Source organism: Drosophila melanogaster, chromosome 3R, assembly GCF_000001215.4.
Source record: "Drosophila melanogaster chromosome 3R".
In the NCBI taxonomy this organism is placed as follows: domain Eukaryota; kingdom Metazoa; phylum Arthropoda; class Insecta; order Diptera; family Drosophilidae; genus Drosophila; species Drosophila melanogaster.
Window position 1 is genome coordinate 15,743,516 of NT_033777.3, and position 24,599 is coordinate 15,768,114.

A 24,599-nucleotide genomic window follows, 5' to 3' on the forward strand; every position below is an offset into this window, starting at 1 on the left:
TAAGTGATGTCTTCACCACCGGGAAGACGAGGTTTTGGCTTATGAAGTGGCTAGTGGGCTGGTGGGTTGCTGGGAAAGTAAAAAGCCCGAGCCGCGACTGAGCTGCTGAATAAACAACTTTTGCATTTGCTTTCATGAACTGCGACTGAAAATCGGCTTAGAGGACATCTGGCAATCGTCATTCCCATTGTCATTTATGCTCTTTCCACTGAGCGTATTAGCTTCCTTGCTAAGCTTTAAGCATTTGATTACATTTCCAAAAGTCTTAAGCAATAGACGGAAGCTTAAGCAAAAGATTTGCATTACGAGTTAATTTCTCATTTTTACAATGATTTCGTTTCCAACAAGGGTCGAGTACTTCGGTTGGGTTGTGAAGAGTTCTCGACTAACAGATACCCGAAATTCAGCAAAGAATCTGTTTCTTAGATTGCTCACAACTCTCTGTAAAAATCGATAGGAATCGTCATTGAAAGATTAAAGTCTGAAGTTCATTGGTTCTCGCATACAGACATCCTTTGAATTTAATCAAGAAATTACCCAACTTGGTTCAGTGATTTGTCGCTAGAGATTATCCCATCCATAACTCCACTCCGTGAGTCAGATAGCAAACCAAACCGAATGCGTCCATGAAGACCATAACCCTGGCCACACGCGAATGTGGCTACATACATACATACATACATCATCATCATGCGCATCTTCGCAGCTCCAACCATTATCCTTTAAGAGCTAGCTTGGACTCGCTGTTTAAATATTTCATGTCCTGTCGAATGGACAAGTAAAGAGGGGAAAAGGAGCAAGGGGCAGGGGGAGGCCAAGGAGGCGTCGGCGACAGACGAAGAGAATAAAAACCGAAAGGCAGAAGACGATGGCATATAAATAATGTAAAAAGTGTGAAATGCGCCTAATGGTGTGACAAGCCTGATGTAAAAGCGGAAAGGCTGGCGAAAGCAAAAAGGATCCCACGAAATGGCGCATAAAATGACAATTGACAGCTGATGATATTTTTGCTTGAATGCGCTGTCTGTAAGGCAAACGGCCCCAAACCATTCATGTATATCATAAATATTTGATCGAACATCAGGTCTATGTAACATTTTCGTTTCTTGTTGCCAGCAAAAGGCTGAGTAAAAATAAAAAGCAACAGTTTCAGTTCAGCTTTCAAAAAAACGCAACCAAAAACCCCAATAGCGCAAGATCAATACCAACTTTCACATAACACTGGTTGCCGTTCCTACCACTTCACTCCAGCAGAAGCCATCCACCATCGATATGTCATGCAAGAATTGCCCTCCCTACAAGAACTCCGAATTGGGCATCTTCTTTCCGGATTGCTTCGAACGCGTCAGCGGTCATTGCAACAAGAAGAATCCCGGCAATGTCCAGAATCTCCACATCCTGGCCCATCGGGTGATGCCCAAATTCTACGATGGCATCGAACTGGACTACCTCCACCGCCTGGCACCCAACAAATATATCACGGCCGCCTGGGTTCTCAGTCACATCAGGCCATCGGGTTTTCGCTTCGGCGGACTATACACGTTTCGGGTTCAAGACGATACTATGGTAATTAAATTTATAATTTACAAAAAAAAATTAAATTATTTATTACATGATGCAAAGGTACAAATGTAATTCTTGTTTTATATATTGCAGTACACCCCAACCATTATGGGCGACATACATCCCACTTCACTCGCTGCCAACCTGAACATACTGTACTATCCTTTTCAATCCCTTCGCATGGAGGCCGTGCTGCAGAAGGCCAGGGAGGCCGCGGTGGAGAGCCAGTATACGATCGAGTGGACGAGGCCATGCGACACGTGGACCGCCAACTTTTACAATGTGCGGAATGAAAGTGGACGTTGCACAATGTCCGTGATGAGATCGGTATCCGCACACTGGGCCCTCGGCGGGGAACTTCTACTGGAGTGGAACGATCCCCAGAAACTGACTCCGGATCTGGCGCTCGCAGCACGGTAAGATTGTAATAATACCATAATCAAAGAGCCTTAATTAATAGAGATTTCTTATAGTTACTCCCATTATAACTATTCCTTGGCTGCCACCGCATCGAGGCAGGGATTGGATGTCACCTACTGGCAGCGCATTCATCCCCATATCCAGATGGCCAATCTCTTGGCGTGGAATCGTAATACCCGAAAGACCATTGCCACGATATGCTATCAATGGAACTTCTGGAACTCAGCCGTCCATGGGATGTTCGATTCGGATGCCTCCGTGGGCTTCATGTGGACAAAGTGAGTATAGAATCAATCTCGAAAGACTGAAGTTAATCTTGTTTTTCCCCAGATACCTGACGCATTTGCCACTGCAAATGGGTTTCAGTGTAGTGATGAATCTGCCCACAGATCGATTTGCTTTCGGCATGCGTTTTGTTTTGGACCCAAGTGGATTGAGACGTGGCGAGTAATTTTCTGTATTGGTTTTACTACATGTGTACAACAAAATTATCAATTGCAAGTATTAGTCCAGAGTTCAATGAATTACAAAATTGGCGTTCGGAAAGGTTTTATTTCATCATAGATAGAAAGGAATTGTCTGATACTAATTTTAATTTTTTCTCCAGTCTCTTGAATACATTTGCGGTGCAACTTAGTTCCGAAATATTTCTTATTCTAGCACTTTTTGCCACACGCTGCACATTAAAAGCGAACACATACTCGCAAACTCAGAAAGTTTTCCTTTTTGCAGCGAACAGAGAAATCTCGCATGCATTTGATTTATGCGCTGGCAAGTCTAGACACTGTAAATATTTTTTAATGCCGCACGAAAGACCAGAAATCTCGGCTCAAGAGGGAGCTAAGAAATTTATATGTACTTATACACGGACATATGTATCTATAAATCTAAAATAAATACAATTTACACAATAAATTTCCCGCTGCGTTGAGCATAGATTAAGCCAAAAAGATAATGGCTCTTAATCCGATATAGAGTTCACAGATACACCCAGATGCTCCACTACATGACCCATAAACCGAAAGAAAAAGAACAGAGAATGGAGTATCCAAAGCTTGGGGCGAAACTTTGAATTGATTTTTGGTTTTGGCCGGAATGAGAAAAACTTTTTAGCCAGCTGAATTTTCTTAGGCAGACATGGGTTGGCTTTAATTTGCTGGGTGGTGAGAGTCTGCATGTGTGTAGCTTAAGTTATGAAAAGTTTTTTGCTCGCACACACGGACATTCACTCATACATATGAGCACATAATAATATTTCAATAAATGCTGAAAATCCTTTTCCCAGCCTATGCTGAAACCCCAAAAAATCAAGGGGGTAAGGCGTTGTAAACTTTTCCCGAAGGACCCCAGGGCCAGTCTGTTTTCCCTTTACACTTTTCCCGCTTATCGACGCCTTTACAAATCATTAGATTTTCATATCCGATGAATTTCACAACGATTTACACAACAAAAAGAAACGAGACCGAAACGCAAATTTACTGTCTCCTGCTTTTGCAATTTTTCGGCCTCGATATGTCAATTTGTTGTTTTTCCACGCTCATATGTGGGCAGAAGTGAAAAGTGGCATGGGGAAAAGGGACACATTTCCACGGCAGTGTCGCCCATTTTATGTTTATTTAAACTTTCCTCGGAGGCGGCAAAGTGAGAAATGTGAAAAAAGAAATCCAGGAATCAGCCACAACAATGAGTGCAGAAAAATAAAATACAAAAGTGCCCTACACGTACTTTTTCCACGGAATGTGCTGAGTGTGTTCTTTTATTACAATTAAATTAATGTATTAAAATTAATAAAATAACATGCGAATACTTTTCATTCATTTTCATATTCCATATTTTTCCATATTCAACTTATTCGGGTTTTTAACTTATAAACTTTATATCGGTTGGTATAATATATGAACGTAAACTAAAACTAAGCATATTGTGAAAGATTTTTTCCTAAATAGTAAGCTAAACAAGAAAGTAAAACAAAAAAAAAAAAACAAATTGTAAAACAAGCAAAGAAAAGTGGAAAGTGAAATGCTTGTTAGCCTGCCACACCGACCAACATTTATGTTTATGTTTCGAGTGAGGAAAAAATGCAAAAAAAAACACAAACACACACCCAAAACACACATAATGCTTTGCTTGTTTTTGTTTTCCTTGGCGTTTTGGGTTCGCCGAGTGGAAAACATATTTAATTAAAGCTATCCGCATATTAAAAACTTTTTCTTCTGCTCCTTTCCCTTCGCTGCTAATATTTTACACTCGGCTTGAGTTTTTCCGCTGCATGCTCGTACTTTTCAGCTAGCGAACTTAAGCTCGCCACATTACGAAGCATAAACAAGAAAATTCGGAAAGGGAGTCGCTTTAAAAACAAAAGTGCCCCAAGGCGGCAACGGGGGTCACTCTCCAGTTTTATAAATATGCAAAATTTTAATGAATTTTTGTTTGCTGCCCGCCCGCAAATTGCCTCCCATTTGGCCCCCCTCAAAAAGCATAACCCTCGACCACGCAGCACAATATTCATTTATTTCAATGGGGGTCTGCCGAACATTTAAGCAGCTTTAAAATGCGGGTCAACTTGGTGAACCTGAAGCTCGTCGCTCTCGATAAGAAGGCCAAAAGTGGAAATTAAGGCAAACAAAGGCGAGGGAAAGGTAAAAAACCAAGAAAGTGAAAAGCGAAAGGAGAAAGTGTATCTGTGGCCAACACGACCACATAATGCTCTTTAATCAAAAGTAAATAAATTAAATAGATAATATAAGTACTAGTTCTTGTAACATTATAATAACTTTTTTATATACTAAATATCAAATCGCTAATGGTCTTACAAGTACTACAGAATTATTAAAAATAAGTACTTCACTAGTACTCAGGTAGTAATTTTTTTTATTGTATTAAAAGTTTATAGTTTGAGCACATCATTCACAGAGCCAAAGTGGAATTTTAAGGACTTTCCCTTATTTCCCTTATTAACACAGCAGAAAAAGAGTAATAAGAAAAGTGCCGTAAAGAGAGTTCAAACACACACACACATACATACTTTTCCCGCTTGACCTGTTGGCAATTTCAGCTCTGTAGTGAAAGCCATAAAATCGTGATAAAATTGGCCAACTTTTATTTTAATTGCCAGCGCACTTTTAACTCCGAACTTTGAGAGTTTATATTTCGGTAGTTCCTTAATTCAATTCCCAGCCACCACAAATGCTTCTTGACTTGCCATCGAATTAAACGGGTCCGCGCATTAACATAATCAGCTCACATGTGTGAGTGGGCCGTGGGGCCAGCAACAAGTGGGTGGTGATGGGCGATGGGCGGATGGCAAGGCCACAAGGCATTCAGCTGAATGGCAAGTAAGTAGCTTTCTGGCAGTGGGAAAAGTAAATGCGCTTAAACGCATTTAAAGGCAGCAAAGCGTTTGAGCTCGCCAGGTTAGTGGCAATGGTTGCAAAGGGCTGAGCAGACTAATGTCCTTGGTAAGTGGCCGGGCTAATGTCCTGCTTAGCCCCATCTTTGGCCCATGATATGCGCTTAGGCAAAGAAGGTAAGTCAAGGAGCTTCAATCTGGCGAGCACTTTTCGATGATGATCAATTATTACATCAGCTTCTTTCCAGGAATCCTCAAAGGCATACAAACAAGAATTACCTTGAAAATTCAGTTACATTTCGACGAGAAGAAAATTTCTACTTTGTGGATATAATTTTAATTTGTAAATAAAAAACTGCTGTTATATAAAGTATGTGTAAGCTCTTATATTTTAAGTGCTATTTACCTAACAAGATAACCTCTTAGGCTAATTTAAGCCAATATGGGAACCAATTTCGTTTTCAATCTCCAGGTCCACAATTTCATCCATTACCCGGGAATTTCAAGTGCTAGACCCCAGAGGTACGCACTTTAACCACAATTGGCGGCCATTTTTATTGGCGCTATTACGCCGACGTCTTCGTAACAACAAAAGCGGCAGAAAGAATAGGAAATGAAGGGCAAAGAAGTGGAGAAATCGCCAACGGGGCAGCTGTTCATCTTACAACAGGAAACGGAAATTGTCTATGGGTTCCGCCTGCCGTTGGTTTCCTGTCTATGTGTGTGTGTTTAGGAGAACAAGTGCGGGTCCGCAAAAGTTTTTCCTTCACTAGGTGAGCTTCGCTTGTTTTCTTTTCTTTTCGGTGCTTAGTTTTCCAATCGAAGTACTGATGCTGTTCAGAGCCAAAGCACCAATTGAAGAAAGTAAAATGGTGGACCCACAAAGTAGGCGGCTTAAGTGACGTCTTTTAAGTTTATTAACACCAGGAATTGATTTAAAATAGAGAATGATTCCATTAATTTATGTCACAATATAATATCTTAATCTTTAATCTGTGAGATTATATATTTATTTCAGAATAAATAAATAAATAAATAAATACGATTAGAACATTACCCAGAGGTTGTGTATGAAACGTAGCTTAAATTAGTTGAAATTCCATACTTATTGGCCAGCCTTCAACGAATATTCATATAATAGTGGTGGCAAAAATGCGCTTCAATTACGTTTTTAAGCAACCACTGAAAAGTGTTTGTCGGTGGAGAGGAAAAAATAATTAAACTGTCAGAGGTGCTGGTGCTGTCAATTACAAGCAGCGCTTCCCCAGCGATTTCCAGCCCAAAGGCGCAGCAGGAAAAAATATTGTTCATATAAACTTGGCGGGGCAAATGCCAACTGCAGTTGAATGCAAATTTTTTTCTCATATTTAAATTGAAAATCAAGCAGCGCTTCAGCTGTCGAAATTCGATGTCGATGTGGTGCAGTTGAAGTGCTAGCTGCATAGAACTCGGTATTGCAAAATAGAATTTCAATTAAATTCAATCAATTCTACCGCATGTGCCTGCCAAATGCATTAACTCGTAAGTGTATGTACAAAAAATGCGTATACGCCGTGTGGGTTCCGGGAAAAACTACTTTAAGTACCCGGGCAACTTTTCAATTGGCAAATGAAAACGCTGATGAAAGGAGCCACGAGGTGGCAAGCTGATACGCCCAGTCGACTTTTTGCGCACTTTGCCACTTGTTTATTTACCGCTCCGCCTCGTTGCCGCCCAGCAACGGCAATGGCAACAACAACAAGAGCAACTCATCAGTTGCGGTTGCAGCTCATAAACGTTTCGCACTACATTAAATTTTATTTAGCACTCTCCCAGTCCGTCTGCTCACCAACTGCCATCACCATCACCAACGCCATCTCCCTGGCCCGCATTCATATTCATTTGTGTTAAACGCAGCGTGGCACAGACTCCCATTCCCAGAAACAGAAGGATGCTCCCGGGAGTACAGCCAGATTCTCCAGCTCCACATCCCATGGTCGTCCTCCACTTTTAAGAGCCTTTCAAAGTTTGTTTGGGATTTAGAAAGAAATGAACTTTAAGTTGAAACTTATTCTCAAGTTGCGTACTCATCAAATTTGACTTTGATTGCAGTTGCATTTTCAAGCAGCATTACCCTGAAATCTGCTGGAAATGGATTTTTAACCTAACGATATTATTATATAGTTATTCACTTTGGCTTATTACTCCAAATCATAATCTGTCTTCAACAATTTTTCATTAATGTAATGTAACTCGTAGAAATGCGACTTCAAGGGGTATAAACATCAATACTTTCTTATTTGTATAAAATATTCATCTTCCAGCGGCAGACATGTCCAGTATAAGCTCAATAAACGCCTCATCAGTTCGCCTTCAGCTCGAAGCACGCACATCAAATGAACATTACGCATACGCCATGTTGTCATGCTGGTGGACAATACAAGGAGCACAACAAAGGCTGTCATTTAAGTCAATTGCCAGAAGTCAACAAACCCGAACGGCAGGCACATGTCCATGTGCACATATACACACGCAGAGAGGTAAATTTGAGCAGATCCCAATTCCCATCCACTCGCTCTATAGATATGGTCAACAACTCATGCAATTGCGTGCAAATTACCGAATTAGCCAGCGTTCACCTCAACGCTTTTCCCGTGATGTTTTCCTTTCAATTAAATCGACCCAAATGGATCAGAGGGGCAATTCGAGCGGTGGAACGGAGTCGAATGTCCAATAAAAGCGCCGAATGACAACAACGTGCTATAGAAAATTAACTTGGCCAGTCCAGACCGACTAGACCGGAACCTGCAATGCGCATCATTCTTTTTTTCGGCACGTTGATGCTAACCGTTTTATAGCCGTATTCATGGGTGATCTCGTGTTAAAAAACATGAGGATAAAATATTCTATAGCTAATAAGATATTCATAGATAACCACTAGGCAAATTTATCCATAAATTTACAGGGAATTCATGGATTAAAAAATGAAAAATCTATGAAAAATCATATGTTTACAGAACTTTAAATTATTTTTTGTGTTTATTTTAGAATTAGAAAACATAGTCCGTAAGATGAAACAACATCCACCCTAAAAAAAATCAGCCAATCGCCCAACCTTTCACCTGCCATCAACGGTTGGCAACACGCGTGCGTGACGCTCACGTAAGCAATCAAAAAAGGCAGAAAGGAAAAACTTAAAATAAAATAAAAGAAGCAAACTCTGATGCTTCTATTAAAATCGTCTGGCACGTTTCGAGTCAAAACGTCATTAAATGGAGTTTTTCCAGCATTTCCCGGGCTGGCATTAAGTTGTCCGGTTTCAGTATCGGTTTGGCCTTTTAAGGGAAAATCAATTTTCATAAATTTTACAACCATGCGGCAGTTGCATATGACTGCCACGCCCTGGAACACGCTGCTCTTTTCACCTTTGTCACGAACTTCTCTGGCGGCTTTCGGCCTTTCCACCATTTTTGGTGGCAAAGTTCGAGGCATTGGTAAAGTTTTTGCAGCACCGCTCAGTTTTCCCATTTTTTTGTTTTTGTTATTTTACTTGGCAAACGTGGCGCATTTTTAAATGGTCACGTTTGGCAGTTTAAGCGCCTCGGTGGGGCAACGAAAATACATCAAAGCGGCGCGAAAAGTGTAAACAGGCGCGTGCTGCGAAATGGGCGTGGCACTGTGCCCCCATTTCCACACGCCCCAAATCGACTTGACGGTGGCCACAAAGTTGCAGGCGGCGTGAAAAACTGAATTTGCAGCAGACTGGCGAAAAGGAAAAGACGGAAAAGCACGCTGAGAACTTGGCGAAAGTTTGTAAACTTTTTAAACGCGCATTACACGGACTGAGCATGTTCGAGACTTGCGATTTAGCCATGGAATGCGGCAGGAGATGCCGGGAAATTGTAACTGAAATTTTTGGCAGAATACGAAGCGAAATGCGATGCTTCGGTATGTTTGATGTATTCGACTGTACAGCGAACCCTTTTCGATTAAGCCAACAATAAACATTCGACTTTGATTGGATCTCCAGTTTGAGGATGGAACTCGTGAGCTCTTCAGGGCTGCTAGCAAACGAGTTTCTGGTAATTGAACTTACAGATAAGTGCGTAAAGTCCCAAGGAAAATTCGCAGAAAATGGTATTGAAAGTGAAAAAAATCAATTCCTTTGGAAAAATGTAAAAGTAACTTGGTTTCTATAAGAAGATTCAAGCTTGAGTTAAACTGGTTTGCATTATCAAATTATTTTCTTAAAAAAATCATTTCAGTTAATAAAAAGGCATTTTTTATATTAAATAACGCAAAGATATAGATCAACTGTATACTGTTGGTATCACCGAAAAGTGCAGTTAATAAAAAAAAATATTGCAAACATTTCGCTCAACAAAATCCCGCATCCCAGCTCAAAAATATTCAGCTGATATAACAAGGTGTCATCCAATTTTAAGCCAACTCAAACACCCAGTTAACAGAACCGCCACGGAAGTTGGCCAACCTTCACCTTTCCGAGTAATTTCCCCCCCTTTTGAAACCCCAGAAACCGAACCACCTGCGAAAAGAGCGAAAAAAATAATATGCCGCCATTTTGGTGCAACCACTTAAATGGCAACTGTAATTAGCATCATGGCCGCATGGCAGCTGCTATTAAATAGTCCGCACTCAAAGAGCGGAAAGGGCGGATGATGCGGGGGGGGGGTTGGGGTTTTGGCCAACATAAACTGAGCCGAGGCCGACGTGGCGTATACGCAACGTTGGGCGACAAGCGCGACAAGAGCAGGCTCTGTGTTGTCGTAAACTCTGCTAAACTGTTTGCCACTTTGTCGCGCAAAATGCTAAACTTTGTCGGCGGCAATGGCGATGAACTCCACGAAGGGATCCCCAGCGAAAGGGGTTGTGGTGGAGAAACCATGAGGAGCCATCATCAAAAGGCTTAAGCAGCATCAGTCGCAGTCGCAGTTTGCCATCAGAAAAATGGGCGATGGCGCAACGCAAACTTTACGAAATAATTTTGCATAAATTTTCGAGGCGAAATTTGCTTTTGGCTTTCACGGTTTTCCCGGTTTTCCCAGCCATCCGAAGTCCGTGGCCTGACCTGCTCGTTGCTCCCAGCCAGCTGCGGCTTATTTACAAGTTGCCATAATATTCTGCGTGCCGAGACGAGGTCCGCTTCGCACTGAACTGCCGCTGTTCCTCCGATTTTCCCTCGATTTCTCCACGCTTTCCCGCTCGGCGACCATGCTGCTGTCTGTTGTCGACAGCCATTTTCACGCTTGAACAAATCACAAGCTGCTTAGTTTCATAATTAGAAGCGTCACATTTTCGGGGCGCGCGCACTCTTACACTCTCGTGCTGAAACTCGTTGTGCATTATGGGCCAAAATAACAGCAGCCGGGCCCAGATGAAACTGGCCAACTTGCCTTGGTAATAGCGTTATTTTGGCCAACATCGTCAGTTAAAGTTGAGTCGTTCAGCTGCCCTTCACATGGAGTGCATATACTTGGGGATGGCAAATTTTGAACAGTGGTGGAGACATTAAGAAAAGGGAGTATAATATAATAAAAATAATTTTGATTAGTATAGATATCTCGTAAAGTATTCCACGAGAGGATAAATGTCCTTTGGAAATCCATAACTCCATAGCTTAGATCCTTGGGTATAATATTATACAATCCCCATATTCCAAGTTAATTATATCTACCCAACCTCTGTCATCATGCTCCTTTTCGTGTACATATAATGTCACGCACAGATCATCCAGCCGAATACGAACGAGTATAAAGGTGACATACCACTCAAAGCCCAAGCCGTCCTACAAAATCCGACCGAGCATCCTTCCTGCAGGATCCGAAAGTGAAGTGAATAGGAGGGCAGCCTTCGCTGGCTTGTCATTATTTTAATAAAGTTATTTACCTGAAAGTATGCAGCAACATTTGTTTGCCAGCCAAAGTACAGCATGAAATTAGGCGCAATTGTAACAGAGTTGCCAACTTGCCATAAACACACCGGCAATGACTCACAAATACACATGCCGTCCCCAAATACAGTGACAAAAAAGGCAAACTTGGTCCTTAAAGTGGGCCGAGTTGGCTGAGTGCTGGATGAGGGAGAGGGTGAAGGGTAAGGGGAGTTAAGAGGTCGGTGGCAGGGCCTGAGCAACTTTTGCTTATTTATGTTGATTTTGCAGCCAGCCAGACTTGGACTTGGACTTCGGTCGGAAATGGCAAGCATAAATTAAAAGAGTTTTTTGACAACCCTTGGAAAATTATGATACTTATTATTTTGAGCAAAAGTTTTCATTACAACTTCGTCTCGAGAGCAGGTGCGATGGCAGCAGGAGAAAGCCAGCTACAAAGTTGAGCAAACATTTTTGGCAATTGAACGGGGACGGGTGCGTCGAGGATTCAGTGCATAAATTGCCAAAGTCCCATGGCCCAGTTTGGGCTTTATGCGCCACTGATAGCCTGCTCACCAGCCCAGCCCCATTTTGCAACTCAATTCCAACATACATTTGCATGTCAGGACACCTAATCACAAACGGATAATGTCCCATTTGTCCATTCCACTACGAAAATGCATTCCGTTGCGGGACAAAGGACTTTGACTTGCCCTCGCATCGAGGACAAGAAATCTTAAAGGAAAATTAGCTTTTGGCTTTAAGGCTTAAGCTTTTTGGCAACGGCAAGCGAAAATCCTTTTTGGCTGTCAGCACGCCACTTGGCAAACAAGGAGGAGCTGCAAGATCCTTGCCAGACGGGCGGTCGGAGGACACTGGTAAGTAAAAGTGGTTCTGCTGGGCTGCCTGACTCCTGGTCGTTCGGTTGGCTGGCTGGATGGTTGGTTGGTTGGTGTGAATCCCAGCATCTAAGTCAGCATAATGCGCTAACAAACACTTTACTTGCCAGTCTCTCACTGAGTTTGAGCCACGACACTGGGTGAAAAATGCGCAGGAGTGGGATTGGTCGGAGTTGAAGGCGAATCCCTTACCCAGATGGGGACTTAACGAATTCAGTTGTTTTCTATATCAACCATACTCGCCCTTCCACCGGAAAATCTCACGATAAATGACCAAAAAAGATTTGCAAAAGTACACATTGATATTATAATTTTGAATATATTTCAAGGGAGCTACTAATGGTAATAAAGCTTTTAAGTTTAGTTTGGTGTTTTTGTACCACTCATTCTTTAATAATCTTTGATATTCGATGTCTTAAGGCTTGCGATCTGACTTAATTTATCTAAAAGACCTGCAATCATATTATCCTATTTCAAAAAAAAGAAACCTAATTGGGTTTCCTGTTTATCCCCCTGTGTCCTCGTGCGGTTACCGAATTGTAAAAATTCCTTTTTCCTTGGCCTCTAGCCAAAGGTGTCGCGAATTTCGTGTGCCAGGCAAATTGGCATCTGTTAAGCCCAAATTGTAATTGGGTCAATTCTATTTTCTCCACGTTTGCTTAAATATTTGCCAAAACTGTGTGTTTTTGTCTGACGGCGACCGCAAGGCGTACACAATTATTTAGCCAACAATTTGGCGAGATGGGAAACTGCCAATGCCAAACACAAACGGCTATAACAACGAAATTTCTCGTTTGCTTCCGTGGGCTCAAACTTTTGCATCAGTTTGCATTTGGAAGTTTTGTGGAAACGACTTTCGGCAGCTGATTCCTTCGGCCCCACACACACACACACATTCAAGCAATCACTTCGATAAGGCATCTGAGATCCATAGAAAGTTTATTTTGCCTGGCGGATAGTGGAGCTTGGGTGATGAGAGAGAACCTAGCAGGCTAAACAAACCCGACCATCTATCTATCCATTTTTCTTTATCAGAGATGCAAAATGTTAGATGTTATGTTATGTTAGAGTAAAATAAATAAATAATAGATTAATAGTTACGAAGTTCGGTTGCATATATTAGCTTTAAAATAATTTCCTTTGCTTTTAAATATGCCACCTGTCATAAATAGTACGACCTTCTATTAAATATATATTTGGTATATTTGTAAGTATTTAAACTATATTTAAGTTAGATTCGAATTCCTAAACCAACATTTTCAATATATGATTAAATTTGCATGCTTTATATCCGTATTTATTTTTGATTACGCATATGCAGTGCAAGGAAATGTGTGAATTTAGCATCCTGAATATTTTGAAATCCATATCGGCTAGATGACGTACCACATCGGCATCTCTGACTCCCAATATCTATATCTTATTGGAGAAACTTTGACTGGCGTTGACACTGCCTGAGCGAAACACTGAGCGAGCTGCAGATGGAGTTGCCCCAAGTGGCAAGTGGTAAGTGGCAAGTGCTTGTTGCACGCCGAAGAGCCCAGTTTCTTGCTGCTGTTTGCTGATTAGATTCGGGCTTATGGCTATTTGAGTTTGGCATTTATTGATAGTTGCCGACTGCTGGCAGCTCTATAATTAAATAATTGATTGGCATTGGGCATTGGTTTATCAATAAATTAGGTGCTAAGTGATGGCTAGACAACTCTTTCGGGCAACGGCATAGAGTTGGCTTAAACTTTAAACAAGTGAAAATAAGTTGCAAATGGCAGTCGCATGTATTCTCTATTTGCTGAGCGGCAATTTGATTAGTCCACTCAAAAATGTTGCCAAAAAACAAATCTCACACATGAGTACGTACTGGGGAAAAAACATTTCATAAATTCACAGAAATCGTTTGGGATGCAAATTCTAGCTATGCGGTTAAAAACGAAATGAAAAATGCAACATTCAAAAGGCCCAAAAATCAGGAATAAATGTTTAAAAATGTATAACTCAATGAACATGCAATGCAAAACAACAATATGCAATAAGCACAAAAACAAGCAAATATTTCCACGCAGTCAAAAACCGCTTCCATTTTTTTTGTAGCCTTTATTTGAATCTTCTCTGCTGTTAAGTCTCTGGCAAAAAACAACAAACGGAAACGAAAATGTGTTCAAGTGAAATAAATTACTTTATGTGCTGCCAACACAACGAGGAAAAAGGAACAACAGCGGCAGAAAAATGCAGAGTAAAACGCGGAGCCCACAAAGCGAAATCACAAAAAAAAAAAAAAAATAACAAATGAAATAAGAAACAATAAGGGAAAATAAGATACAGGCAGCCCGCGCCGCGAATGGCAAATGAAAAGCGCGTAAAATAAATAAATAAAAACTCAAACTGATTATGCATGGCGGAAAAATCGGATTCTTTTATTCAGCATAAAAAAGGTTGCAGCGGGCAGCACTCTGCCCGATTTTCCGATTTTCGCGGCCACGCCCACAACTAAACTGCGAAACGGCAGCCAGCAATCCACACAAATCACAACAGAAAGTAAAAAGCAGCAGAAAAGCACAAATTTGCATTTTAATGCGCTTCACTTGTTTTCCCAGTGCGCCAACAAGCAACAACAAAGGCAAGAAAAGCAGACTTTTCTTTTCGGAAAAGGTTGGTCCATAGCATCCAGCAATTGCAGAGGCAATCCTTCGACTTTTCTCCATTTCAAACAAAGGATACAAGTGCTGCCAATAGAACCCTAATCTAATCTAATAATTAAGTGAATTCTAACATTTTAATAATTACTAAAATAATAATGAAAAGTTGCAATTTTTTGCATATTAGCTGCATTCCCCAACATTTTTTGTAATAACTAGGTGAATAAAAAGTTTTAACGTACAACTTTCTGGACCCAATAATATTCTGAGCATTACGCTCAGCTTTTTTATGTAGATTACCAACAATTTGTGTAATATTATGTTCAAAGTTTGAACTCGAAAATAAAAAGTTCCCGAATAATATCAGAAATAAAGGCACTGGAAATGGAAAACTTTTGATGGGCCCGGATGGGCAGAAGTGCCTGTACCGATTTTCCCAAATACACTTTTGCACACCTCTTTTTTTTTTTTGTTTTCATGGTGACCACTGCGGTAGTCGTCTATATAAAGTCTGATATAAATTCTAACACAATAATCAAAAATCATGGCAACGGACAGTGAAATGACACCTGCCTGCCAGTTGTGTAGTTGTTGGTTCGTAGCTTCGCTTGATTTGGCTCGAAAACTTTTGAATTTGCATATTTTAGTAGCCGGCAAAAGTTCCTTTCATATTTTTTAACCCACTGGCTATCGTCTGACAGTTGCCACAGTTGCCTTCGCATTTCCCATTGTTTGAGAACGAACGGCGAAGGAGTGGCTTTTCCGATTCGAAAAGATGTTGTTGCACCACCTCAGCTATGCATCTAAATGTATTTTACAATATTCTTTTCATTTCCCCCGGACCAAAAACTCGCTGAGTTACTGAGTGTCTATAGAATTATTTTGCAGCATTTCTATGCATTTATTGATTGAGGTTGGCAAAGTGAAAATAAGCAAGAGAGAGCACAACATCGAACATGATGACCGAAAACATGACAAATTCATAAAAACTGGATACAGACTGCACTGAAAAAAATACATTTTCCTATGAATACAACTATTTAGCTCTATATTCGGTTTTTACACTAATCTCTCACATTATATGGCACAAATAAACAATTTCAAGGACATTTAAGTTGATATATTTTATCCCCTGTTTTGAGACTTTTTGCAAGGACAGGAAAATCCACAATTGTTTGGCAAGTGCCACATGCCAGTGGCTAAAGCTTATTGAATCATTCCACAGTAAAATGCAGAAGGACAAGAACTTCGTGCAGCGGTGGCAATAATAATCAGCATATGCAGCTTCGAACAGCAATTGACGTTTGGCAGAGGATAACAAAAGGGGGGTGGGGGCGACGGAACAAGGGGGAATATGCATAAAACAAAGCAATATGAATGCGTTGGTGAAAAAGTTTAACATCTATCTTTTACGTCCGTATGCTTCCCATCACATCCCAGTCTTCTTACCCTGCTCCCCAATCCTCACTTCTTATCGGTTGGCTGTCATAAAAGTGCGGAGCATTTTCAGCTACATCATCATCGGCAACAATGATGTGGAAAAGGCAGGGGATTCCACCCACTCGACAATCCAGCACATGCTCACCCTCATATCTTTTCAAGTTTCCAATGGTGAGGTGGTATGGTGGGGTGGGCAAATGTTTAGAGTCTATAATCTTCAAATAATGGAAAAACTTTTGCTGTTAAGCAAGAGGAATGCCAAAGCTTAGATTTGTCTTTTATTTTGGGTTCTTCATTTTTTCTTTTGTTTCTGCTTTTACCCCAACTTCAGAGACTGAAAACCAAGAGTTTTGATATTTTTGTTATGTATCCCCCCTGCCCGTGCAGTTGACAACCCTGGCAAGTGTTTTTTGTTGTTGCCGCTGCTCCTGCTACTCACTCGATTTTCAATTTATTTCGTTTGGTTGCTATATGTGGTAGTTTCAATTTTTTCTCTGAATTTTCTTTCGTTCAGTTCTATTTTTTTGCAGCTGCTTCTTTGAGCGAAAACTTCATCAACTGTTTTGCTTCTACCTGTGGCTTAAAGTCTCCAAGCCAACACCACAATCCGTACATTCCCACACACACACACACACACACAATACCCCCCTGAGCAATCAGCTAACATTTTTTCGCAAGCATTTTTTCCTCTTGCCAATATTTTTCCTTTTTACCGTATTTTTGCTGCAAATTAAGTTTGTGTCAAACGAGTGGGCGGTGGGTTGGGCAAGCAGGAGCCAAAGCATTTATGCCTTTGTGGCAAGTTAATTTCAATTTTATTGCCAATTGATTGAGATTTGAATGGAATGGAATGGAATGGAAAGACCCGCTTTTGGTAACGTGTCGCCATTAAGCCATTGGCAAGTGGCATTGGCCCTTCGCCCCATCGCTGATTATTAATTTCTTAGATTTCGCCCGGCGAATCAATTGAAAACTCGACCGTTCAAATGTCAACAGCAAAATGCGAGTAACAAATTTGCTCGTTTTTTATATTTTTCACCCTCCTGTTGTCGCATAAAAGTCAAGAAGTATTTTGAATTGGCGATGGCAGCGCAATAGCGACAAATTGCTAAAATAATATTTCTATGAATCATACTGATTTATTGGAAACATACAAAAAAAAACACTGTTATAAGTTCGGGTACTGCCGCTACTTTACATTAGGTTTAATTCTTATTCATAATCTTATAAAATACTATGGTAATATTTGAGCTTTTACCATCTAAAAATTCGACCCATCTCTAAAAAGCATAATAAGGTCAAATCGAATTGCTGCAGGCACTCAATTTTAAGCCATACAATAAAATGCCCTGAAGCGTGGAAAAATCAACCTTTATTCGCAGCATAATAAAAATCAAGAACATTTTTATCGAATTTCCAAAAGTATGTTGTTAACGAAGCAGCTTTTAAAATGGGTCAATTGCACCAATAAAAAAATTCCTCAGGTCGAAGGTCAACGAGTACAGCAACATAACGCCTGAGCTAATTTACTTAAAGTGAGCAGTTATTTAAATCTGAAAACAAACTGTATGAGATTAAATTCATTGTGAGAGAGTGACTTATCTTATCAACCGCATAAACGACAAAAGGCAACGCACAATTTGGCAAGTTTGCGCATTTGTGCTGGCATTAATTTCGCATTGGCAGTGTCAATAAGCCAACAATCAATGCACTCGACGGCATTTTCACGTACCGCATATTGTTGGCCGGCGGCGAAAAAGCAAATTAAATTTCCCTGAAAGGTCTCAGCTGAGATAAAAAACTGAAAATGCAATTTGCGTTTGGCGCGGGTGGCGCTGATGGTGTGTGCCACCAAATCGTTGCATCAGCTGCACTTGGCTGCAGTTTTATTGGCCTCCGCCATCCGTATTCTGGTTACGTTGACATGTCTTCTCGCCCAATTCCCGAAACCAAGCCCCCGCGGATCCCCCGTGTGTTTCTGTGGTAAGTTCTGTTTGAGATTGCACCTGCATGGATATCCGTTGCAGGTCTGACTGGACTGAATCCTCCTCCCCCACCCGGCGCATTTTCCATTCCCCTTTGCCCCATCGTGGTCATCATCGGCGGCGTTCGTTGCATATTCATACGCCCCATTGTTGTTGGCATGCAGTTGATGCGGGCGAGCTGATTTTTATGTGGCTGACCAGGCAGCAGGTTTGGTCCGTTTGGACATTTTCTGTTTGGTTTTTATGGTCTCAGCGAGCGGAACAAAAAAGGGAATTCAAGCCGGTCAATTAGGGTGGGACAAGCTAACCGATTAGTTAATGCTCTTCATCACCAGGTAAAAACATCAAATTATAAATTGAGTGATTATGTTTTATTTCACAGAAGATGCAATCTATGAATCTATTTTAATGAGTTGTGTTGCCTAACTCAATCCATTCTCTTTAATTAATATAAATTTTAAAATAATTATGCTAAATGCTTAATAGTATAAGAATAAGTTTTTAAAGTGGAAACAAGTTAACAAAATGCAGAAACACCTGGCAAAATCAATCCTTCCTGCGTTGAAAAGGGCATTCGTATAACTCTCGCTCCGTTAGCGAGATATCATGGCGTGTCTGGATGGGATGATGGTTGGTTGGATGGATGGGATGGCTTGATGGTTGGGTGGATGATGTGGGGGGCCAAAGGAGCGCCGGCGTGTGTCACGTTTAAAATATGCGCATTTTTGCAAATGACATTTCAGTCGCACCGCACTATCACTAATTGATATCATATGATGGAATTCATGCACAGACACCAACTGACCGGCGATGGCAGGCGGCAAAGGACTTGCAGGACCTCCCGGTCCTGCCGATCGGTAATCGGTGCTCGGTGCTTGGTGCTCGGTGCTTTCATGATTGTTGGAATGGCGGTTGCTGGTGGCGGCGAAATTGTCGGGTTCATTTTTGCCCTTTATTGTTGCTGTTGTTGGTCGATTGCCGTTTCGCTTTTTGCGGTTTGTCGTCGCGTCAGGACCGCCATATGCCCCCGTGTCCATCGTCCTGTGTCCATTGTCCTGCGTCTGTTGCCTGCTGTCTGAGGTTGGCCGCTCTGCGGTGCCGAGACTGCGGCCCGATCATTCATTTGTCAAGTTGTCAGGACACGGTTCGGCAGTCGGCGAGATATCCTGTCGCTGACATCAAGAATGCCATTTAGATTTCACAGCTGCCGATGTGGCTATAAGTTCGTGGTTGTACCTCCAACGTCACCCCTACCAAATATCTTCCCAATGATTAAGTTTTTGCGGACAGAAGACAACCATTTATATTTGTTCATTCGAACTCAAGTCTTAAACAAATCCAACCCATTAAATACTATACTTTCAATTGAAAATTTGAATATTGTGGAAATATATTAGGTCCCACCAGTTTTCAGAAAGCCTTCAAAGAAAAGTTCATTCTAGTTCGAAAAAAATTCAAAGTTAGACGTCAAGATAAAATCAACACACACGAAGAAATGGATTTCGGTGAAAACGTGTTTGACCGTTTGGATGCGTGGACTAAAAGTGAAGTGAAGCCCGGTGAAATGGGACGCATCTTGGCCGTTCTTCTGACCCTGATAGTGATCAGCTTTGCCATTGTCGTTGTGGCTCGCATCCTGGTATCTCTGGCCATACCAACATTGGTTATTGTGGCACTTTTGATGGCATACCGTTTCGTCACTCTTTCGGAAATGAAAGATGGTCTCATGGCTGTGCCCGATATTCTAACATCGTGTACGAACTTTATATCTGGCCTTTTTTGCCAGTTGAAGGCAAAGTAAAATTCTTGTAAATTGTTTATATATTATATATATATTGGATACTCTTCTGCTATTCATAAAGCGTCGCTTTAATATACAAATTTTTAAAACAAAAAGTTATAAACAAAGTTTGGTTCTTTTACAGGAATACAATTGTCTACAGTCTATACAGAATCCTTTGACACAGCTTCACCATTACTAGAAGTTATTTCGAATTGTCAGCCATTCTTATGTGGCCTCTCGAATAACCCAACATCATTTTAGTCCTTCACACTGGCCCATTATTTATTTATAGCCTCAACGTTGTTCACATATCGATAACCGAGTTTGCCATCAACATTCCTGTCAGGACATTTAAAGGCCTAACAACCGGACAATGAGTGGGACAGAGAGACAGCTACGGCACAGAAGTTGCAGCCCAGACACAGGATCCATGTTTATGTCCTGGCCGGTCAACAAAAATGCCAAACTGCAGTGCGACCCATGAAAATCCCCCTTCCCCGACACTCACACCCTCATTTAATAGTTTGCTTGCCATTTTTGCCCAGTGTGTATGTGAGTGTGTGTGTTGGCCAAGTTTTGTCTCGTTCAACGTTTCACCATTGGCCGTGACGCTCGTTTCGACGGCGCGATTGCGAACTTTGTTGCTATTTTACCAACTAGCCCCACCAACATCCCCTTGGATGCGGGTCCATCTATGGAAACGTGCGTTGTCTGCTACCTGACGGTTGACTTTCTTTCTCTAATGAAATGCGGTTACAAATGCAATTTTACATTTTTCACAAAAAAGCATTTTATCTGTCGACACCAGGCCCGGCCCGAAAACGCAGACTCGAAAAACTCCAGGATGCGACTCCGGAGTTTGCAGCACTGCGGGAAAATAAGTCACAAAAGAAAATACAAGTAAATTTATAAATATTTTCAAATACTTAAAGACTTCAAATTGTTGTGTAGTGGATGATAGATGAACACAAAATCTTAGAAAAATGCTTAAAAACCCTCCGTTTTGAAAGGAGTAAGAACGAGCCTTAAAAGGCATATATATTAAATATTTTTTCAAGTGTACTTCTTGCAAAAGCACAGGCAGACAGTCAGTGCACGTGACACTTCCAAGCGTCGCTGTCCCTTTGCCGGTGGGTGGAATTTCCTCTATTGTGTTTGTGTTTCGAGCGTGTTCCTGTTCGGGCCGGTACTCCCATTGCTCGGCTCTTGGTCGCCACGTCCACGGTTGCCCACACCCACTCCCCACTCTGACTACCGTGCCCACGTTCCATGTCCCAGATCTCCTCCTGCCGACCAGTCGTCAGCTTGTTTGCACCTTGTCGAAATTAGTGTTTGTACCGAAATGAACACGATTTGTTTGACCAGCAGGTGTTGAAAATACACTGTTCACCATGCTCGAGTTGGTTGTCTGTTCGTCTGTTTGGCCCTTCGCCCAGTGGGTCCATGTCCACCCTTTTTATCGCCCATCTGCTCCGCTTTGCCGTGTCATACGCGGCGTATGGGTAATGTTTTTCAAATTGTTGCGGTCAGTTTGAGAGACATTTGGTCGGAATTGCTCTGTTTTGTTTCGGTTTCTATGCTGGCAGCGGTTTCAGTTGGTTGTTCTGTTCTGCAATTTTATAAACATCATGAACACTTTGCTATTTGTGTTGTACAATTTGTATAAGCGTATGTGAGTTGTCAACCCTTGCTGAAATGATTTGACCTCTGGCTATAGGTAAGGTAAAATAGTCGAATCATAAAATAAATCTAATTAATTTGTAAAATATTCTTGTTAAGTTTCCACTTATTAAGAAGTTGTTATAAGCTTTGTCAAACTTGATTTTCCTACAAGGAAACTCAATAACAATTTGTCAAATAGCATTACCATTTCCTTTTAATAGGATGACATGTTTGTTAAATACTTCAGGCACATCCAGTCAGATGATTTAAAAGGCATCATCCTCAAGGTGAAATATTAATGTGCAACATCATTTTTCCATTGCCATTTTTCATTGCCAACGACCATCAAAATGCTGAAGTGCGGCCAAAATATGTCAGACTGCAAATCAAAATGGCAGACAGGACTGACAAATAAACCAGACGAGTGCAGCAGATGGAGATACATTTCAGACAGCAGGACATTCAGACATTTGCCAGTGATTGCAGCAAGGATTCCGTTTCAATGCCAAAAATTCAGAAGGTAAGTAAGTGCAGCATAGGCCGTCTGTCATGAATGAGTGCCTGATGGTTGGATATGGATGGCTAACCCCCACATCCCGGCAAACTCATTAACAAGTTGGCACATAAAAGCCCAACAACTACTCGGCGGTAACCCAAAGAAGTCAATGCCTTGGCGACAAGCTGCCGCATCAGCAGCCGCAACTAATGGCTGCCAGACTTGTGTCGGTTTAGGAGTTCTCAGACCACAGTTCTCAGTTCTCAAGACTCAGGACTCACATCTCAGAACCCAGACCTCCAACTTCCCCGGTTTCTCAAAGTTCTTTTTCGGCAAGGCCAAGGCAAATACTTGGCGGCTGTGTGCAAGTTTTATTAAAAGCCAACAGTCGGCGACATCCTGCAAGCGGTTGGCCAAAGTTGGAGGTTTTGGGCGAAGGGACACGGTTTGATAAATACAGCCAAAATTATTGCGGCACTAAATACAGGGGAGATTCCCAACATAATCCAGCAATGTTGTAAATAAAAGTCCTCATCCCATTCCTCCAACACTATGTTTTAGGAAGATTGTAATAATCCTAAATTATGGATCAGTTTAGTTCGGGAAAAAAAGTACCCACAATGCAATAGTTCACCACAGCCAATAACCACTTTATTTGCAATCCAAGAGGCAAGTACCGCGAAAATTATGGCTCACATGTGTTGCCAGTCGCAAACTACTCATTGGAACTGCGGATTTCTGGAGCGACGCCGGCAGTCGAAGAACAGACGGAGGAAGTTCTGATTTCCTTTGCCAAGATGGAGTTCCAAGTCGAAATTACCAGCAGGAGTGGCTCGGAGTGGGCTGGGCACATCCTGCATTCCCTAACTCTGCAAATGATCCTCACAGCAGGCCGTATGGGTGGCATAGCAACGGCACTGGCCAGTGGGACAGCAGCACTGCCTCAGGATGGAGGTGCTGTAGGGGAACACGATGATCTTCCACTGCTGGTCAAGTTCCAGGGTCTCGTAGTGATAACCTCGCTTGTAGACCACCATGGGCGTGTGGTCCAAGTAGTGGGGCATAATCTCCATCAGGCAGGCATCCATGCAGTTCACAAAGAACTGCACACAATTGATGAGCTTGGCCAAGATGTAGACACCTGTGATGGTCTCATCGAAGAAGTAAACCGCATCGAATTTGGGCGTCTCCTTGCCAAAGATCAGCGCCACCTCCCGCATGCTACTGAAGGTGTGCAGGGTGGTACATCCCGAGGGTCCGCTGGGAAAGAACAAGTGGGTGACGCCTCCCGTCACCAAGATGGGACTGGCGCAGGCCGGAGCATCGGCCACATCGGCCAGAATATATTTCACTGGTCGCAACCCATACTTTAGCTCATTGACGGCTCTTATGAAATTCGGATGATTGGCCACATGTGGCTTTAGCTGCCTGAACCGACTCCTCACCCTCTCGATGAACTCGTCCCGGATCGAATGATGCACTGCCACGGTGGCCATGGGAAATGGCTGAAACGGCTCGTGCATCAATTCGGCCAAACAATATGCAGCCGTATTCAAGTCTCCCTCCTTACAAACGCACATAAATCGCGCTCCGGGCCAGGCTCTTGTCTTTTTCATGAGGTGCCGCTAATCGGAATTCAAACATTTGGAATAGGGAAAGCTTTTTGGGTAGGAAAATCTCTTCGAACTTACAACCTTCGGACTGCGCTTATTGCAACGCAGATTGTGCACCAGATCGTGTGTCACGAAATTTTGCTTTATTTCACACATATTTGGTCAGTTTAATCACAACTAGTATTCACAATAAATTTAGAAACAAATATTGACTTTAAAATCTTAAAAACATATTTTCAAAAAGTAAAAATCTTCAAACTTGAGGATAAATGATGTACAACGCTACCAAACCAAGAAAACAGCTTTATACCATGGCAACAAATATGTCTTATGATGCTCCGATACCAGATAGTACATATAAATTGCAATCAAACTGGGGAATAAGCGGCGAATTTAATATGCAAAATTGTGGAAGCCGTCCAAATTGAGCAATCAAAAGTTCTGGGAAATTAACTCCCAAAGCTGGGAGCTTCCACACTTTGGAACGCCTGCTTTTGGGCGAAGTCAAGTCCCTTTCTTCATAATGTATATCGCATACTCACTTATGGCGAAAAGTTAATGGAACCAAGGAAAGGCGGGATTTCCATAGAATAAACCAGCATTTTCGCAGGCACAGACACACAAACAACTATGGAAAACAAATCAAGCGCAAAGTAAACCCAGCCGAGAAAAAATAACATTTTGGCGCGATAAGAAACTTGCTCAGACTTTTCACAAGGAATGCAAAGACATATATATATGAGAAAAATAGAGTGGGAAAGGCAGCAGCCAGGTCCTTAAGGATGGAAAGACAATGCTAATGCCATTTGCTCAAGTGCCATCATCGGAGGCAAACTTGTGTCATATAAAGTCTAAACAAAGGTAATAAACAAGTTAGTCTTTGTTTT

General features: G+C 41.7%; 3 protein-coding genes across 4 annotated transcripts; 2 read left to right on the forward strand and 1 right to left on the reverse strand.

Annotated features, from left to right (window-relative positions):
* The first annotated feature begins 1,138 nt into the window (after positions 1-1,138).
* On the forward strand, positions 1,139-2,896 carry CG4520 (uncharacterized protein). Of its 2 annotated transcripts, NM_001300411.1 has the most exons (5): positions 1,139-1,566; positions 1,657-1,979; positions 2,037-2,261; positions 2,314-2,530; positions 2,591-2,896. In NM_001300411.1, the coding sequence occupies exons 1-4, from the start codon at positions 1,273-1,275 to the stop codon at positions 2,432-2,434; spliced, it is 963 nt and encodes a 320-aa protein (NP_001287340.1). In that variant the 5' UTR covers positions 1,139-1,272; the 3' UTR covers positions 2,435-2,530; positions 2,591-2,896. The 2 variants fall into 2 exon arrangements, with proteins under 2 accessions (NP_001287340.1, NP_650483.1); NM_142226.1 differs by lacking the exon at positions 2,591-2,896 and having other exon boundaries at positions 2,314-2,508.
* Positions 2,897-19,599: 16,703 nt separating this feature from the next.
* On the forward strand, positions 19,600-20,036 carry CG12784 (uncharacterized protein). Its single transcript, NM_142227.2, has one exon. It carries the CDS (start codon positions 19,654-19,656, stop codon positions 19,957-19,959), a length of 306 nt encoding a protein of 101 aa, NP_650484.1. The 5' UTR covers positions 19,600-19,653; the 3' UTR covers positions 19,960-20,036.
* Positions 20,037-22,730: 2,694 nt separating this feature from the next.
* On the reverse strand, positions 22,731-23,923 carry CG5623 (uncharacterized protein). The gene is made up of 2 exons (NM_142228.1): positions 23,791-23,923; positions 22,731-23,724 (listed from the first exon to the last, which is right to left on the reverse strand). Exons 1-2 carry the CDS (start codon positions 23,866-23,868, stop codon positions 22,963-22,965), a joined length of 840 nt encoding a protein of 279 aa, NP_650485.1. The 5' UTR covers positions 23,869-23,923; the 3' UTR covers positions 22,731-22,962.
* Positions 23,924-24,599: the final 676 nt, after the last annotated feature.

Bases quoted from the DNA above. Each gene is read 5' to 3' on its own strand.
- CG4520 (NM_001300411.1), top strand. From the start codon at position 1,273: ATGTCATGCAAGAATTGCCCTCCCTACAAGAACTCCGAATTGGGCATC. The intron at 1,567-1,656 runs GTAATTAAATTT...TATATATTGCAG, and splicing joins GGGTTCAAGACGATACTATG to TACACCCCAACCATTATGGG. The intron at 1,980-2,036 runs GTAAGATTGTAA...GATTTCTTATAG, and splicing joins GATCTGGCGCTCGCAGCACG to TTACTCCCATTATAACTATT.
- CG5623 (NM_142228.1), bottom strand. From the start codon at position 23,868: ATGTGTGAAATAAAGCAAAATTTCGTGACACACGATCTGGTGCACAAT. The intron at 23,725-23,790 runs GTAAGTTCGAAG...AATTCCGATTAG, and splicing joins ATAAGCGCAGTCCGAAGGTT to CGGCACCTCATGAAAAAGAC.
- CG12784 (NM_142227.2), top strand. From the start codon at position 19,654: ATGGATTTCGGTGAAAACGTGTTTGACCGTTTGGATGCGTGGACTAAA.